Raw genomic sequence first — 19,048 nt, 5'->3', positions numbered from 1 at the left:
GAAACACAGAAGAGAGGCACTTACTGGTGCTTACCAGAGGCTGGAAGGCGTGAGGAGCATGAAACAGAAAGGGTGTATAATGGGTAAACCCATCAGGTAGCTTAGAATTTCTTCTCATGTGTGTGTGTGTGTGTGTGTGTGTGTGTGTGGATACACACACACACACACACACACACATAACGCATCCTGTTTACTATCCTCTCCACCATATACACACACATAACATTTCCTCTCCCTTCCATCCTTGTTCATGGCCCTTCCATCCCTACAAGTCCCTTTTCCATGTTGGTGTCTTTAGTTTTGGAGAGCCCGTTGAGTTTAGCCAGCACCATCTCCATGTCTATGAGTTTGGAACTATTCAGTGAAGCTTGGTGGTTTCACCAGTGGCTACACAACTGAGAATAATGACTCTTTTCCCCTGAATCCATCAGTATCCAATATGTCAGCAGAACTATTCACTTCTGGCTATTAGCAGCCCCAAGTGTTTTTAACTATTTTATTATTCTAAGCATATCTTGCCTGTGTATATGTTTGGGGGTCAGAATAGGGCATCCCTGGAACTGGAGTTACAGACAATTGTAAGCCACCAGTTAGATGCTCAGAATCTAAACCTTGGTCCTCTGCAAAAGTGATAAGAGCTTTTAACTGCTGAGTGAACCCTCTAGCCCCCAGTTTTCTTTCTTTCTTTTTTTTTCAGATCTAGTGCCATCAACCACAGTTGTTGTCAGTTCATGATTTCATTTACATGAGATAACCAGAAGACAGCATTTCTTGCCCTTCTCTGCCTCTTCTATGCACTGCATCCTTCTGATTCTCCTTTTCATGGTGTGCCCTGGGCCTTAAGGAAGGTGGTATACATGTTCTAGTTTGAACGGAACAATCAAAGTTTCCTTATTCTCAGGACCTCATGCAGTCATGAGTCTCTGTATTCATCAGTCTCTGCAGAAAGAAGCTTCTATGACTAACTCTGAGAAGCCTTTGTCTGTGGCCACAATCAAAAAAGATTTGGAAGCCAAAGTCATGCATTCCATGTCAGTTTAGCTAAATAATAGTAAATTCTATCCTGTGATCTATGACCTCTCCTACTATGGGATTTTTATTGTTATTATTATTATTATTGATTTTACAATATTGAGTATGAATTCTCCAAATCCAAAAGCAGTTGGCCACCATTATAACAGTGATCCCACTACCACTATTGTACCAGTGGGCACATCTTTCCAGATGGTTAGTGCTATACTTCACAAAGTTCAGAACTGGCTGAGACTATTGTTTTCTCATTCCTAGCTGCCTGAATAGTGCTTTCTCACACCATGAAATCTAAGAGGAAGTTTTAAGCTTATTTTCTGCTTGATTTCTCTATGTGTTACAAATGTATGTATGATGTCAATCAGCAATGGAGTCCTATCGACTAGTTTTGCTAGGCAACCAAAAGGAATTATAATAGTTTGCATGCAGAGGGCCCCATGGGGCTTTCCAGTCCAACTGAACATAAGGGGGTATCCCACTCCTGGCACTGGGATTGTTGTTGTTGTTGTTGTTGTTGTTGTTGTTGTTGTTGTTTAATAACCCATGCTTTCTAGAACCAGCATTATCTAATCAAACCGTATCTTTCCCTTCAGACTCTTTTAAGGAAAAAGAAAAATTTAAAAAGTAATGCCAGGGACTGGGGAGATTAGATGAACTTGCCACACAAGAATGAAAGGGGCAATACTTCAGAGGCACTAGAGAGGCAGAGACATGGGATTCCCCCAAGAGAGATGGCCAGCTAGAATAGCCAAATAGGGGAGAGACCTGGGTTCAGCAAAAGACCTGCCTCCCTAAAGTGAAAGCAATTAAGAAAAGCACACCAAGCCAATCTCTGCCCTTCAAGTGCACACACACACACAAATACATACACCTGCACATGTGTGTACCTTCACACATGTCAACAGGCACATGCATCTATACACATGCAAAAGAGGAATAATACCAATAACCAACATTTTTAGGCTTACACTAATAACTTCACATGAATTCACATACTTAACTGCCACAAAGGAAAAAAAATGAAACATTTTTACTAGTAGTTTCACCCATGTTTTTTTTTAACTTTTTTCTTTTAAAGTGTGTGTGTGTGTGTGTATGTGTGTGTGTACACATGAGTACATTTCCCTAAGGAAGATAGAGGCATTGGATCTCCTGAAGCTGAGACACTCAAGGTGGATTCTAGAAGGCCAGATTAGGGTCCTCTGCAAGAGCAGTACATGCTCTTAAGCCCTGAGCAATGTCTCCAACCCCATCATCTATGTTCTAATGTGAGGAAATTAAGGTGGATGCAGTGACTTACCTGTCATCCCATTACTTTGTGTCTGATGAATCAAAACTTGAGTTCATGACCATCCTGGTCTTCATAGTGACTTCCACACAATCTTGGGATATAAAGCCAGTGTCTATCTCAGAGTTAATTAATTAATAAATTGTGACACAGTAAAGTTAAAGAATTTTTTCACATTTATGTCATTAGGTGTTCTTGATTTTTATCCTCTGTTGCTCTATAAAGAAGTTGAAGCTCAAGAAATGAAGTTTTGTTTCAATTTGTTTTATTCTTTTTTCAATAGTTTTCTGTAAAAAAAATGAGAGTGTGGCTCATGTCTCAACTCTAAGATGGCAAATAGAAAACTCTTAAGTTCTCGGAGAACCTTCAGTAGATTAGAGAATTTTCTTATGGACAGGAAAATACTTTCTGATGCTTCTAAAGAGATCTGGGCAGAGGGATAAGGATGTGGCTCATTTAGTAGAGAGATTATGTCGAATGCACAAGGCCCTGGGCTCAATCCCTATCATCACATATGCTAGGAGACTGCAGCTTACACAGGCCTGTAACTTTAGCTCCCAGGAGGTGCAAGCATGATCAGAACTTAAAGACCATCCTTAGCTACATAAGGAGTCTCAGGTCAGCTAGAGATGCATTCAATCCGTCTCCAGATAAACAAAAAATAAAAACAAAGATTACAGAGATGAGAGAGCCACAAGTATTATGAAGGTTGAACCCAAATAGCTCAGAGACATTCTTTGAGACTTTTCTGTACCTGGCATTGCTCAGCCATGTCCTGTTGAGTGATGGTGTCAGTCAGTTGATTTTAAAGATTACCACAGTGCTAATCACAGAAGCTGCTCAGTACATGCTCTCTTGCTGGACAGATTTGAAAATAAACAACTGACTCACCTTCTCCTGACAACAGATGTTAGCTTTCAAAAATCTCTTTATAGGATTGATATCCCATGATCTTATCCTTACAAGAAACTTTGGGCTATACCCATCTTTTTATAATCAGAATCAGCCTGAAGAGTACCTTCACGATGAAGCTTTTACTTAATTGTTCCCCAGCAAAGGGTCAGAATATTATGAGAATGCCAAGAACAGTAATGAAATGGGGGTCATCTCTCTATACTTCTGGGACAGGACCCTCCACCCCCCAGTTTTCATAAGGATTCAAGCAGCTCAATTATACCCAGACATATACTGACAGACCTACATCCACCCTGGAAAATGACCATTTACTTGAAGACAATTGTACTGAGGTCTGTTGCTGCTACAAACCCCCTAATACCAGTTCCTTCCGAATCTCCCAGATAGGTAAGGAGGGTATGAAGGATGGATATGTTTATGTCTTGAGGTACCTTCCTAAGTGGTGTGTCTGTCTGGCATGATATGGTAAAGACATCACGTTCTCCAGCTTATAAAACATTCCAGCCTATTCCCTCAGAGAAGCTAACCAGCCTCAAGTAAAGTGCTAGACTGACTCTTGTTTCCAGACAACCCTATTACCAAAATCCTTGACTTTTCCTAAATGTATCCATATGATCTACAAATAGTCCACACCGGCACATTTGTTGGAAAGCTCCACTTAGAAATCATAGGAATGATGAGTTCGTGTTATAGCATAGCATGAAGGCTGGTTTACTGAAGTCACGAGGTATATGCTTCTCCTCTCATTTATCAGTGGAAAACTAAAATGCAGAGACATAATTTAAGGGATACCCCTTAATAAATGATACAGATGAAATATGGTTCTATCTAGTGTCCAAGCCTATGCCATATTTTCTTTGGTTCTCGTAAATTTTTCATTTCAAAATCATAAAAATTGCATCCATTAACTTGTAAAAATTTGGGAAATGTCACAAGTCTCCAAAGATAATGAGCCAATAACTTAACCTACTTCCTTCTTATCACATGTTATTCAGTAAATACAACCTGGATGTATTTTAGTAAAATTACTTTAAAGTACAATTTGTCTAATTTTTTTCTTTGCATTAATGATATTGCAGTCATGAGCACCTATCAATAAAAATTCTGTGAACTTTGATTTTAAAATGCTTATATCCAGAGACTTGATGCCTCTAGGGAGAGGAAATGCCTGGGAGAGGCCAAGAGGAGGGGGTGAGAGGGGACCGGGAGGGGGCAATATTTGGGATGTAAATAAATAAAATAATTATTAATAAAAATAAAATACTTAAATCCTATTCAATGTTCAAAACAGATACATTCTTCTTTCTTAGAACTGAGCACTGAGTCTAATTTTAGCAGCTGCAAATATCAGTAGAATAAATACCTTTTTATGACAATTTTGAATTGTGTTGAAGAATCAATTCAGTCTCGCAAACCTGTGTTCTTTCTGTTATTTTGTGCAACTGCTTTTCTCAAAATTCAGTCTTCCCATCACTTGGAAATCTCTTCTGCTTTGCTTCCAAACAATCTCATTTAGTTGCTGCATTTCTGGAATCCAGTTGTGGGCAGAGGAGAAAAGACGTGGAGTTAGACATAAACACATCTGACTTGCTCTGGGTTACTTCTCATTCACCCACGGGGTGGCTATGATAGGGTGATGCGTTTCCTGGACTGTCAGTCCTTTGTTTTCTAAGCTGGAAAATGGGTCACTAAGAAGCTTCCCCGGAAAGAGGAATGACAGGATTAAGAGATAAAACATGTGACAAGGACTTTACGCATGGTTTGCTCAGGTAGCCTTTAGAAATGTTTGCAAATTCAGAAAGATTTCAACTGAGGTTTAACGGGGTGGGGGTGGGGGTGGGCTCCTCAACTCCTGCTTTTGAAAATGACACTTAAAAAGATTTTTTTTAACCTACTTGAAAGCTTTTGGGTAAAATGACAGCTGTCCAAAGAGCATTTCTCTAATCCCAGCAACAGACTCCAGTCATCCAGGAAATTCTGAAAGCTTTTGTTCTCATGATGAGTTTACAAATCTAAAGGTTGTCATTTGGAGGCGTCTCAGAGAGCAGGTAAACCCAACCCACCACCATGAAGTCACTAGGAAAATCAGAGAGCAGATCTTAGCCCCTCCTCCCATGGCGCAAGGGGTGGGGGGGGGGGGGGCGGGCTTGGGTAGGGGGAGCCAGAGAGGGTGTGGAGGGAGGGAGGTGGCTCTAATCCATCCAGACTGTGATTGGCTCAGGCTCTGTACTCTGGGACATTTAATACTGAAGGAAGATGCTGCTAAGGCAACAGCCAGCAAGGAGAGAGGTGAAGAAAGAAATGTAGTCTAGTTGTTCTCAGTGCAGAAGATTAACTACAGACCAAAACAGGGCACGCTGGGCAGGTGCTCTCACTGTCAGTTTCTGAAGAGCCAATTTAGTCAAAGGCTGTGTGGGCACCAGGACTGCTGTGGAATGAAATAGGAGGAAAAGAGTAATTTTAAGGCTCAATTATAGAACTAGAAAGTTTAGGAGTCAACTTAGATAATCTCAGGGATCCAGGAATAATGAAGTTGGAGGAAAAGCTTGAGCACAATGAGAGCCTTGTTGGAAAAAGTCGACCGTGTCTCCATGACACGCATCAGGCAAACGGGAAACCGATAGCTAATGGGAATCCGACAGCAAATGGAAAAGTGGAGGTCTATGAAAAGCAGGAGGCAAATGGCAAGGGCAACAGGCTCGGGAAATGTCTCAACCTGTACACCTGGCAGGAGATCCAGAGACACAGTCAGGAAGCAGACCAGTGGCTGGTGATTGATCGCAAGGTTTACAATGTGACTGACTGGGCTGGCAAGCATCCAGGTGGACGTCGGGTTCTCAACCACTATGCTGGGCAAGATGCAACGGTAAGGACATCGACGTGCTAGCTATTCTCTCTCTCTCTCTCTCTCTCTCTCTCTCTCTCTCTCTCTCTCTCTCTCTCTCTCTTGTGTGTGTGTGTGTGTGTGTGTGTGTGTGTGTGTGTGGTGTGTGTGTGTGTGTGTGTGTGTTCCCCTCCCTTCCTCCCTCCCACTCTTCCTCTCTTCTGACCCCTCTCCCATCCCCTCACACTTTCTTCTCTTCTCTTGTCCTCCCTTCCCTCTCTCCCTCCATTCTTTGCCTTTCCACAATGCTGCTGAGTGCCTGAGGTCTTAGCTTTCATCCCCAAAACTCTGACGTACATGACATACATGCCTGAACTCCACTATCACTGTCTCCTCCCAGACCAATTTCTCAAGATTCCTATCTATCAAGAAACTAAAAGCAGATAGGGCTTCAAGGTCTAGCTGTCCACTATGGGATACATTCAAATGTCGATGGTGACGATTGTGGCTTTGTACTGTGGATTTTGTCTTTGTTGTGTTTTAGTGTTTTATTTATCCTCCTTAAAGTAGAATAACTGTCCTATAAACAACAAGTTATAAATAGGTAAGTAATACCTGGGGAAGTCCTGTTGTTAATTCAAATAGGAATTTACTGAAAGCAATTCACTTCATGTACATCAAATGTTTGTGAATAATAGTGAAAGCCAAGGACTTCCAGGACTTGGAGAGTTCACGGTTTTCTCCTGCATAGTGTAGCTCAAGCAGTTTGACAAGTGTGATGCAATTCTCACAGATGAGTTCAAAGACACCACCTTAGTTACTCTTGCCAGGGGTGTGCATGTCATTCCCACATCACAGCTGAGGTACCTGATGCTCAAAGAGGTAAGCCATGTGCATAGAAGGATTGATCATGATAATGCTGGTCTTCAGGTTGCTTTGTTTTAACCATAGAGTTCTGTATATCTGTATGTCCTTTAAAGTAAAATAAAATAAAATAAAATAAAATAAAATAAAATGAAATAAAATAAAACTTACAGACAGAATATAGCTCAGCAGGTAAAGACCTGTGCCACAGAGCCCGACAATCTGAGCTCAACCTCCAGGAGTTACCTGGTAGGAGATGAACCAACTCCTGCAAGTTGTCCTCTGACATCCACATGTATTAGTACACACACACACACACACACACACACACACACACATTAAATATGTTAAGTAATGCAAATGAAAAATATTTTAAACTTCACTAAGTGTTCGATAAGGAGTTCTGCCAGACTCTTTAGTGCATTCAAGAATCTTTTTTTAATCTGGATGTGGTGACGCACACCTTTAGCCTCAGCACTCAAGAGGCAGAGACAGATATATCTCTGGGAGTTCAAGGTCAGTCGAGTGTAAACAGAGAGTCCTAGGCCAGCCAAAGCCCCATAGTATGATCCTAGCTTTTTAATCCCTCTTTAAATATTCTGTGCATCATGCACTTCCTCTCACTCACGCTGCAAGTGTTCTTTTCTGTCACAGTACAGAAAAACAAAGAGCTAGAACCCATGTACAAACTCAAGTCAGAAAATCTGTATATGGCAAAACAGGAATTTAAGCTGGGGCTCGATATTTTTTGACTCTAGCTGCATATGTATCAAAAGATGACCTAGTCGGCCATCACTGGAAAGAGAGGCCCATTGGACATGCAAACTTTATATGCCCCAGTACAGGGGAACACCAGGGCCAAAAAGTGGGAATGGGTAGGTAGGGGAATGTGGGGGAGGGTATGGGGGACTTTTGGGATAGCATTGGAAATGTAATTGAGGAAAAAATGTAATAAAAAATATTTAAAATTAAAAAAAAAGAGATGTGCATTTAAGAAAGAAAAAAAGTTATGTGAGGAGCTGGAGAGATGGGCTCACTGATTAAGAGAACTGGCTGCTCTTCCAGAGGGCAGAAGTTAATTCCCAGTACCCAGATGGTGGTTCACAACCATCTATAACTGTAGTCCCAGCAAATCTGTCCTCCAGTGCTTCCACAGGTACAGCACACATGTGGCACATCCATGCAGGCAAAACACATACACATAAAACTAAAACCTTAAAGATTAAAAGAAAGAAAGTTATGTCCATGACTTATATTTTTTAAAACCTTTTCTTAAGTTATGTGTATCTGTATGTGTCAGTGTGCATGTGAGTGCAGGTGCCCTAGAAGGCCAGATTTGGGGAAATTGAATACTAATGTAGTACTCTGTGTCGTGCTACATGCCCTTGATCTGAATCTTTGACTCTAGGCCAGACAGGGCAACACAGTAAGAGCATGTCTCAAAAATAAAATAAAATAAAATAAAATAAAATAAAATAAAATAATTGATTAAAAAAAAAAGAATGCTGGGATTATAGGCATACATCATCACACTTGGCCTGGGTCAGGGTTTTCTATGTTAAATCACAGAATTGCCTCAAAGATGTGTTGGCCAGGACTTGAGCTTTCAATCACATTGAAAATTGCTGACTGTCTCACTCAGTTTGTAGTAGCCCAGGTGATAGATTTGAAGTTTGATAATGATTTTTAATACCCCAGATGTTAGGAAGGGGTCATTTCCAGCCTAGCCATTGAGGAGGAAATGTTTAATATCATCAAAGCTACCAGCCTTGATGATGCCACCTTATTAGTATTGAGACATATCAAGAAAGAAAATCCTATGTTTGGTCAACCACATATTTTAGAAAAATAAATCCAAAAGCATTCAAATAGAAAGTTCTCTAAAGGAAGGTGGCTCAAGAATGATAGGAGAGAGACATGGGAAGCAAGGAAATTCTAATTCTCCCCGGCTACTCAGAGGACACATGTACTGGGAATTGTTGCGTGAATTTAGGGAAACTATTGAAATACCCAGAGTTTCAATTCCATGATCTACAAAAGAATACCATTGTCTGCCTGCCTGAACTATGGTAAATGGAATGAATGCAAGCATAGTATGGTGTATAATTGAAGACATTAAGGTTCAGCAAATTATAGCATCCATATCCTCCAAGTGTGATTGTTACTCTCAAAAAGTTTATTCTCAGCACAGAAATTCTGATTATAGTTTGTACCATTTAATTGGGATCAGAACACCAAGCCCAAAGGCCCAAGGCCAAACGCTCACTTTATGGCTTAGGAGGTATTACCACAATTTTTTCTGATTGGCAACTGAAGACCACAGTATAATTTCTGCATGATAGATACTAGACTCATGACTGCACTTGCCCAGATAGGGTACCTTTCTCTTAGTTACACAGAAACTATTTCTAGGCCTACTAAAAGGCAAATAGGGTACTTAAGGCATGGAAGAAATACCATAAGGTCAACTCGAGTAAGTGACTCAGAGGTCAGTCACTTGCCTTTTTAAAGCTTTGTTAGGAATCTGGCCTAATGTTTAAAACTATACGTTTCAGAATGGAGTAGACTCAGCGGAGATCTGGGATCCACACTTATTAGGGAGGTCCTGAGGAGACTGCTTAAGCTCTTGGGGTCTTCATTTCTTATTTGTTAAAGGAGATAATAATATCTTAATCTTGGTTTTTGTTATAAGAAATCAGTGGAGGTCAAAGAAAATGCCCCTTATGGTGCTCAGTTGAAATTAAATATTCAACTGTGACAGTTTTGTAGTTTGTCGTCTCTTCATTCTCCTGAGATGGATTTTCATGCTCTCCACAGTGGTTTAGTAAACCAATAAAACAAAATCCACACATTACGCTTCTGCTGCTGCACGCATTGTTATTTGGTTGCTTGCAAGCTATATAATTGCGAGCTAATGTAAGAGTGTCAATAAAGAGAGCTTAGGGCCCAGGGCTTTCCATGTATGTGAATTTACTGAGGAAAAGCCAGTAAGTAGTAAGTTCAAAACTATTGTAAAGATTATCATTTAATTTCACAATGATAGATTATTTTTGCAGTCTCTAGAGTGAATATCTCTAAGAATTTTGATGATAAGACACACATACAAATAAATACTTGTCCATACATTTTATACTAGACATTGGTATGTTCCAAGGAATTAACTACAATTATAATGGTAGATACATAGATGCTGCAATGTTTGCAATAATGAGAGCAAGTGCAGGGCAATCTCTCAACATCACACTTAGGAGAAGCAATGACAGGGCTGAAGTCAGTAAAGTGTTTGCCATTTGTGATGGTTTGTATATTCTTGGACCAGGGAGTGGCACCATTTGGAGATGTGACCTTGTTGGAATAGGTGTGACCTGGTTGGAATAAGTGTGTCACTGTGGGTGTGGGATTAAGACCCTCACCCTAATTGCCTGGAACTCAGTCTTCCACTAGCAGCCTTTGGATGAAGATGTAGAACTCTTAGCTCTGCCTGCATCATGCCTGCCTGGATACTGCCATGTTCCCACCTTGATGATAATGGACTAAACCTCTGAACCTGTAAGCCAGCCCCAATTAAAGGTTGTTTTTTTTTTTTAAAAGACTTGCCTTGGTTATGGTGTCTGTTCACAGCAGTAAAACCCTAACTAAGACACCATTCAAGCATGAGGGCTTGAATGTGGATCCTCAGCACTCAGTTAAAATGCTGGGCACTGCAGCATGTATGTGGTCCCAGTACTGGAGACCTTTAAATTAAATGATATTCTTTTACTATCAGTGTAGACACAGATAGATTCCTGAACGTTGCCTCTGGCCAGCTAGCATAGAAGAATTAATGAGCTCCAAGGAAGGGAGAGGCACTATTCAGGGATAAACAGTATCTCTAAGAATAAGGGAGAGAGTGACTGAAGAAGATGCCTGACTACAGCTTCCAGTCTCCATATACATGTGCACACGCACTCACATGAGCACACACACACACAAATATAACACATTCTGTCAAGTCTTTTCTTATATTGAATGTGGAAAAGACAAGGAAGAGATGGCCAATGCAAGCTTAGAAGGAGTCTTCCTCAACACTTTGGAGGATGCCTAGGGAGAAAACACACCATGTACAACTGCAAAAGAAAGAAACGATGTGGACTGGGATAAGCTCAGCTGCCAGAGGCAAAGCTAGGGCAAAGAGAAGACAGTGTGAGAAAACAAGGTAAACATATGTGACTGTCATGACTACGTATCCAAGCATCATGGCCATCCACTTCCTCTGCTTAGCATAATACTGGCCAAAGTGCACACTTGATTGATGGCTGAGAAAAACAGACAAAAGACATTCCAGATTCTAGGAGATGAAAATAGACCATGGCAGCTAAGAGAGAGGGGCACAGGAGACCTCACCCTTCCTGAATATCCATAGGAAGTTAACAGTCCTAGCGATAGAGAGAAATCTTTTCTTCAATAGTGTAGCCATGTTTAAGGAATCCATGCTCCTATAAATAATCTCTCACTCAGGATAATATAAGCAACCCTAATGAAATTCATTAGGTCATCAAATGAAAGAAAAAAGGGAGAGGGAATAAAAAGAGAGACAGAAAGACAGGAGGGAAGAGGAAGGGAATCTTCTAGAGTGTGAGAAGAACAAGAGATAACTGTAATTAAAATTATATATTCATAATAGCATATATAAATTGTATGTATATGATAATACCATAATGAAACTGATTGTTATGTATAATTACCATCTGCTAGTAAAAAAAGTTAATTACAAAAACATAAAGAAGAGGGAATGGAACATAGAAAGATGTTGCCACTCTGAGAGGTCAGCCTGGCAATTAACTAAGAAACTAAGAAAAGACAGTCAAAAGGAAGGGAGCCAAGATGGAGTCCCAGAAACATGTTGAAAGTCCAAATGGAGAATGAACAACAAAGCTGGAAAGGGAAGATGAGTGGGAGTAACACTGTGGAGACATGATTTAATGTTTGATGGGTAGCCAGATAAACAAGGAGGATGCCAGTCTTAATTGATGTGGGCACCTCAGTAAGCCACCCGGGTGCCCATTATTAGAATATCAGAAGAAAAGTTTGTAAGGTAGGAGAATGAAAGGATGGAGGGAGAGGGAGAAGGTGAGAGAAAGATGAATGGAAATAGAGAGAAAAGGTTGGAGTTCACCTGAAAGCAGCAAATGAAGGCCTTCCAGTAAGGATAGGGACTCTGGTGGAGATATAGCCACCTGAAAGCTCATGTGGGCACCCTTTCACGCTGCTTCTCTCTCTCAAGGCAAGGACAAAGATGCATTCTCCCCATAACTCAGTCTACTTACAACTCACCCTACATTTGGATCTCAGGTTTCTTGTGCTAGCCACAACCTAGAAGCATACAAGTTCTGAAAAAAAAAGGGGGGGGGTTACTCAAGGGAATGTAAAAACAAATGGTCTTATGTATTCCAAGCTACCTGGAATTCACTATATATCCAACAATAATCTCTTGGCTACTTCCCAGTATAGACTTATAAATTTGTGAGCTCATGTGTGGGAAAAGCCACATCCCACATGTTTTTTGTGTGTGTGTGTGATATTGATCCTACTGGTGCCTCATGAGTTTGTGTTTGTCTGTTAGTCATCATCTTTTGGAACAGTTCAACCCTTATCAGACCAACTGCTAGGTTCCAGGTTTGATACCTAGCACTAAACAATATTCCAAAGTCAAATAATATTCAATATGATATGATATGATTTGGGAAATAATCGGTTTCAAGAGGCACTGCAATATTATGCAATTGATGGTGACCTTAAAGAGCAGAGATGATTGAAGAGGGAGTCAAAAAGAGTGTAGGGAAAATGGGAGCAGCATATTATTCATGATTCAGTCATTCTGACACCTCATGCAGAACTGCTCTGCCCACCTGCTTTTCATATTTCCCTTACTCATCAGGGGTGTATTCACTACACATTGTATTCTAGGCACAGTGGTAGATTTTAGGTCTACATTAATTGATAACTAGTAAACAGTCTTAGTTTCAGAAGCTCACTAAAGAAGCAAGGTTCAGTACAATACAAAATGGCTTTATAGTCTATGAGATGGCTCAATAGGTAAAGACAATTTGCTGCCAGCCATGATGGCCTGAATTTGAACCTTGTGATGAATGAACCCCATGGTATAAGGAGAGAACTGGTTCCCACAGTCTGTCCTCTAACATCTATGCATGTGTCCCAATACTCATTAAATAAACAAATAAATGTGTGTGTGAGTGTGTGTGTGTGTGTGTGTGTGTGTGTATGTGTGTGTGTGTGTATGTGTGTGTGTGTGTGTGTGTGTGTGTGTGTGTGTGTGTGTGTGTGTGTTATGAGCTTGCAGGTGGTATTCATGAAAAACTTTCCTCCATGTGCAAAGGGTGGAAAATATCTAATATTGGTAACAAATTCAAGAAATACCTTTGTGTAGAGAAAAATTGAAGGAGGAACTGAAGGGAAGAGTATAAAATCTGGAACCATTCAGTTCTATAAAGGTGGAGAATTTTACTCAATACGAGGTTCCAGTAGTGAATTCCACAAAGGATTGGCCTAAGGAGGCAAATTGAAGTCAGCAGCAAAGTGCTTCATGAGACTGCCTACAGTAGGGAATCCATCACCATTTGTTCAGAAGATACAGACTGATTTTAATATTATCTCAATATTATCTAGCAGCATGTCTCTCAGGAAAAGGACTATTGATATTGATGGCTGGGGTAGAACTTTATGGTGTCATTCCTCTATTTAGCTCCAAGGTCAAACATTAGCTCTGCTGTTCTCCATATAGTATGTAGGAAAAAGACATCCATCTCATATTCCTAAAAACGCGATGTCTCTCTGTGAAGTAATAACTCTTCACAGGAATAAGCTGGTAGCTATGAGCCTGTATGCTCCTTGTACGCATAATGAATTCTGTATATACTGGCATTCCCAGACTTCTTCCTTCTCTTTACCCCACGCCCTTCAGCAAGAGCATGCTTGCCCAAGAATGTGGGTAACAGAACCTGTTTTTACTAGCTTCCAAGCAGGGATTTCACAATTTAGTATATGGATTCTATTAGAAAAGCATTGAGTACTTTAAGATTAAATGAACTCCTTTGTTCTACTTCCTCAATATTATGATGCAAAGAGCTCCACAAATCGTCATACTTACTGTTCTGCAATACTCTGTGGCTCCTCAGTGTCAGTCCCCAGAGCCCAGACTTCAGATCATTCCTCAGGCTCAAAAGTGGCAAGGAACCCAGAAGAGTAGGCTATCAACACAACTTGAAATCACGCTAGATCACACTTTATTGTAATGTCTACTACATATTCTGAAACTTATTATGTTCATCTGTACACTGACACTTGATCCGCCAGTATGCTATCCCATTCTAATCTGATGAGAAACAGCAGGTGGATGATTTAATCAGTATAGATTATCATGAGACACATAAATCACTCCCTTAACCAATGAATAATTATTTGCCTGGTTAAGAGAGCTAAGCTTTAGTATCACAGAATGTAAAAAATGTAAAACATATTTCAAAAACTGTAGCCCATTGTTGTTCAAAGGTATCTTGAGAAGTGTGTAGGGTAGAATGAACATAGAGCCCAGGAGGATTCTAGCATTCTATCTATGTGAAGTCAATCTACAAACTTGATATTATTGCATACTTCTAATTCATCATATATGCACCTTCTCACATGAAGGCTTATGCAAATTTCCATGGCACTAAAAATCCAGGGTTCAGTATATTCCTTTATATAATCAGAGCCTACTGATGGTTAGAATATATAAATAAAAGCCTGAATTGCCACATTGAAGAGAAGGTGTGAGTTCTTATCACTGAACAAACATAAAAAGATGGTTAACAAGTACTATATAATGAAGCCCGAGGAAATAGTTCAGTGGTTATAAGTACCTGTTATTTTTATAGAACCCAATTCGTAGCACCCATGAGCAGCAGTTTACAACAGCCTGTAACTCCAGCTCCAGGAGATTTCATGCTCCATTCATCATTGCAGGCTCTCACATTCACATGTACATACACATACATACCCATAAACATAATTAGTGATAAAAATAAATCTCCTTTTTAAAGTACTGTATAGTTAGTATACACCAATCAGCATCCTAGTTAATTCATCCAAACCTTATACTGAGTTCTGAATTGAGTAGCAACTGTCACTTCAATTTAAAGAAGAAAATATAGGATTCACATAAGGCAAGAACACAAAAGGTTCACAGTTGCACAGCAGTAAACAGCAAAACCAGATCTGAAGTGTAGGAATGGCCCCAGAGTCCTCGTTTTACAACCAGTACTGTGCAAAGCCATTGCTCCACATTTGTACCCGATCCTTGAGTATATATTCAAGGCAAAACTTTTGTTATATTTATTCAGTTTTAATCACTCCAACCTCAATGTCATAACAGCAGAAAGCTAATAATCCCCATCTTGTAAAATCCACCCCCCCAAAAAAAATTATAAAAGCACTTGGGAGGAAAGAGCCATTTACTTGCAAACATACACAGGATATAAGAACTCCACCGTCCTGCAGTGATGTGGAATTACTACTTAGAAACATCATTTCTATGGCGTGATGAGAGTCCTTCAATGATGAATAAAGCTGAGAGTATACAGCCCATGGCTCAAGGGCTGTACTCCTCCAATCATTCATATCTTTATTTTAAGATGTTGCTCTCAAATTCAATCTACTGTTCTCTGGAATAACTAATTGAAGAGGCCTCATTCTTCTGAAACTTAGTCAAGAGCCTAAAGGGAACCCTCAATAGAAAATGTAATTTGCGTAGAGTCTTGTTTACTGCATGCCTTAGATAGTTTAAGAAACTTTCACATGAAACTTGATATGGACTTAAAAAGACTCACCATGGCTAATTAACTAAAGGAACTCTTCTTTTCAATGCTTAATAAAAAGAAACAATGATGTAATCAATGTTCTAGGAATTACCTGTTCCTCAACAGTGTCTGCCCTAGACCCTTGTAGAAGCGTCTCAAAAGTGAAGTTGGTGCCTCGCCTTAAAGCATCAGCATGGTATTATAAGCAAATTCTCTGAGGGAAGGTCTGTGCTGTCACCAGTTTAGGCCCAGGATGGGCAAGGAAGGAGCATGGCTGAGAATATCACACGCTTCTAATAAGTATGTATGCTTTACAGGATGCTTTCAGGGCCATGCACCTGGATCTGGGCATGGTGAAGCTGTATCTTAAGCCACTACTCATTGGAGAACTTTCTCCAGAAGAACCAAGCCAAGAGAAAAACAAAAACGTAAGTACAGCTTCAGGATCTAAGAACGTAGAAGGATTGGGGATAAGGCTGCTCCCCAAGAACACTGTTTTCTGGGAGAATGAATATTAGTACAGTAGATCCTTATTGTCTTCAAGGTGTCCACCCTAAGACTTTTCCCCAATTAGAGGCTGAAAATACTGGATAATGTGAGCAGTAGGAGAGTATTTATGACTATCAGAATGGCTGCTAACTAACTGGGTAAAATGTAGTATGTCCAGGATGAAGGGGCGATTCTGGTTAAAGAAAGGGTAGAGCAGAGTAGCCGGATATTCCATCATTATGCTCAGAACAATGCACAAATTATAAATTCTGGAAGTTTCTTCTATTTTAGTTAGGGATAACTAAAAGTAAGTGAAACCACATGAAGTGCAGGTTCTTTTCTTCTTCTTCTTCTTCTTCTTCTTTTTCTCCATCCACTGAGGATTGATTCTTTCACAAAATATCTCCTGATTGAAGTTCCCTCCCTCTATTATTCCCATTCCCCCCCCTCATCATGATATGATCCCTGTCTGTCTCTATAAGGATTCTCAGAGATTATAATAAAATATAACAAAATATAATAAGACAGACTGAAAACCATCACGAGAAATCGGACACGACAAACTAATAGAAGAAAAAGAGCCCAAGAAAAGGCACATAGACCAGAGATACACTCATTCCCACACTCAGAAGTCCCATAAAAATACTAAATTAGAAACCATAATGTATATGCAGAGAGCCTGATGCAGATCTTGTGCAGACCCCTCTTTAGTCTCTGTAAGTTCATATGAGCTTATACAGGGCCTTGTTTTCTTGATATCCTCAGTCTCCTCTGGCTCTGGAACACTGTCTGACTTTGCTTCCTCATGCTTCCCTGAGTTCTGAGGGGAGTAATTTGGTATAAACATCTTATTTAGGGCTAAGTGTTCCAAGGCCTTTCTCATTCTCTGTGGTAATATTCAGCTATAAGTATCTATATTTGTTCCCATCTCAAGGAGGAAGAAGATTCTCTGGTGATGGCTGAACAAGGCACTCATCTGAGTATAGCAGAATATCATTAGGTGTCATTTTATCACTAATTTTTATACTTTTGTTTTTATTTTAGATCATTATTATGTATTTAGTTTTTCTCTAGGTCTCTGGGATATATTGCCTATGGTTCTTGACCACTGAAGCAGTACTGCATATGGGTTACATCTTGTGGTGGGGTCCTTAAGTCAAATCAGACATTGCTTGGTTACTCACAATGTTTGTGCCACCACTGCTCTAGCATATTTTGCAGGCAGGACAGTATTATAGATCAAAAGTTTTTTGACTAGCTGGATGCTTACATTTGGTAGTGTTCAGAGAACCTTCCTATACCAAAGATGGTAGTATGTAGGGATGAAGGTCAACCTCTCCATGATCAATGAGTTATGGAGGTGTTGTCTTCAGCAATAAGACTTTGCTGTCAGTTTGTAGAGAGTAAACTATTGTCTTGGCAAGAGCCTAGGTTATTTTGGGATTCCGTTGGACCCCTTTACCCAGTAACCCAATTCTGGTATTAGAAACTTTAATTTATGGCAAGAGATGGCCAGTTGGGACTCTTTTCTCCCATTATTTGACAACTTCATATATTGATATCCATACTACCCCTAAACTGCCCCTTAATTTTAGCTGTATCTTCCCAAATTCCCTCCCACAACCCCCTTTCCTCTCCTCTCTTGATCTCTCTGTTCCAGCTCCATGCCCACCAATCCATAATTATATATTCTATTTCCCTTTCCTGATAATATCTATATGTTCTTTCTAAACTTTTACTCTATGCCTACCTTCAGTGGTTCTATAGATTATAGTTTGGTTGCCACTGACTAATATAAATAAATACTTAGCATATTTATTTTCTGGGTTTGAGTTATCTCTCTCAAGATAATTTTTTCTAGTTCCATCCATTTGTCTGTAAAGTTCATGATGTTATTTTTTTAACAGCAGTATAATGCTTCATTGTGTAAATGTACCACACTTTCTTTATCCGCTCTTCTGTTGAAGGGCATCTAGAATGTTTCCAACTTTTGGTTATTATGAATAGTACAGCAATGAACATGGATAACCAAGTGTCTCTATGATAGAATGAAGCATCCTTTGGGCATATATACCCAAAATGGTATAGATGGATTGTAAGGCAGATCAATTCCCATCTTCCTGAGGAAATGCCACACTGATTTCCCTACTGGCTGTACAAGTTTACACTTTAGCCAGTAATGGAGGAGTGTTGCCCTCATTCCATATCCTTGCCGCATGAGCTGTGACTCATTTATTCATCTCTAAATAAGCAGATTCTGCACATTTCAAAACTCATATTTTTCTTGCGAAGATATTTTCTTTACTTTTTATAATCCTATATGCATATAATGAAATATAATATTTTATTCTCAGAATAAAGCAATGGAATTTGTAGCATTTCATCCAATACAACCTCTATGTTTCTGAGCATTTAATTCATGCCAGACAACTTAGACATGGCTTTATTTCTGTGGCTGCTTTTAATTACATATTTGAAGCCTTGCTAAGTTCTATGGTAACAAAGACTGCTTCATTTATTCTTGTGTCCTCCAATCTGCCTACCTAGGATCAGACATGCAAAAAATACTCAGTAATTAGCTGTTGGAAGAAAGATACAAATAAATCTTAACCACGGCCCGTTTATGTTTAGGGAAATTATCAGTCATGAAGAATAAACTACTTTCTATACACAGCTACTTTATCAAAGAAATGGGGCTTGAAATCACTTCTCTCCAGCCTCAAATTCCTAACTGTTCCCCAAGATAGGTATTGTGTGTTTTTTTTAAAATAGTTTGGCTGTTTTATACAGTCTTCTAATGTTTTT

At 39.7% G+C, this 19,048-nt stretch overlaps 1 protein-coding gene across 1 annotated transcript in view; it reads left to right on the top strand.

The window, feature by feature from the left end:
* Positions 1–5,590: 5,590 nt before the first annotated feature.
* The window catches only part of Fads2b (fatty acid desaturase 2B), a 34,844-nt gene continuing 21,386 nt past the window's right edge, over positions 5,591–19,048 (top strand). Inside the window, exons 1-2 of the mRNA NM_001081664.2 lie at positions 5,591–6,098; positions 16,072–16,182. Of these exons, the coding sequence (NP_001075133.1) occupies positions 5,760–6,098; positions 16,072–16,182 (450 nt within the window). The 5' untranslated portion in view covers positions 5,591–5,759. The remainder of the gene's footprint in view (positions 6,099–16,071; positions 16,183–19,048) is intronic.

Source organism: Mus musculus, chromosome 2 (assembly GCF_000001635.26).
Source record: "Mus musculus strain C57BL/6J chromosome 2, GRCm38.p6 C57BL/6J".
NCBI classification, from domain to species: Eukaryota; Metazoa; Chordata; class Mammalia; order Rodentia; family Muridae; genus Mus; species Mus musculus.
Note: the sequence above shows the minus strand (reverse complement) of the source record. Positions and strands in the feature narration are given on the sequence as shown.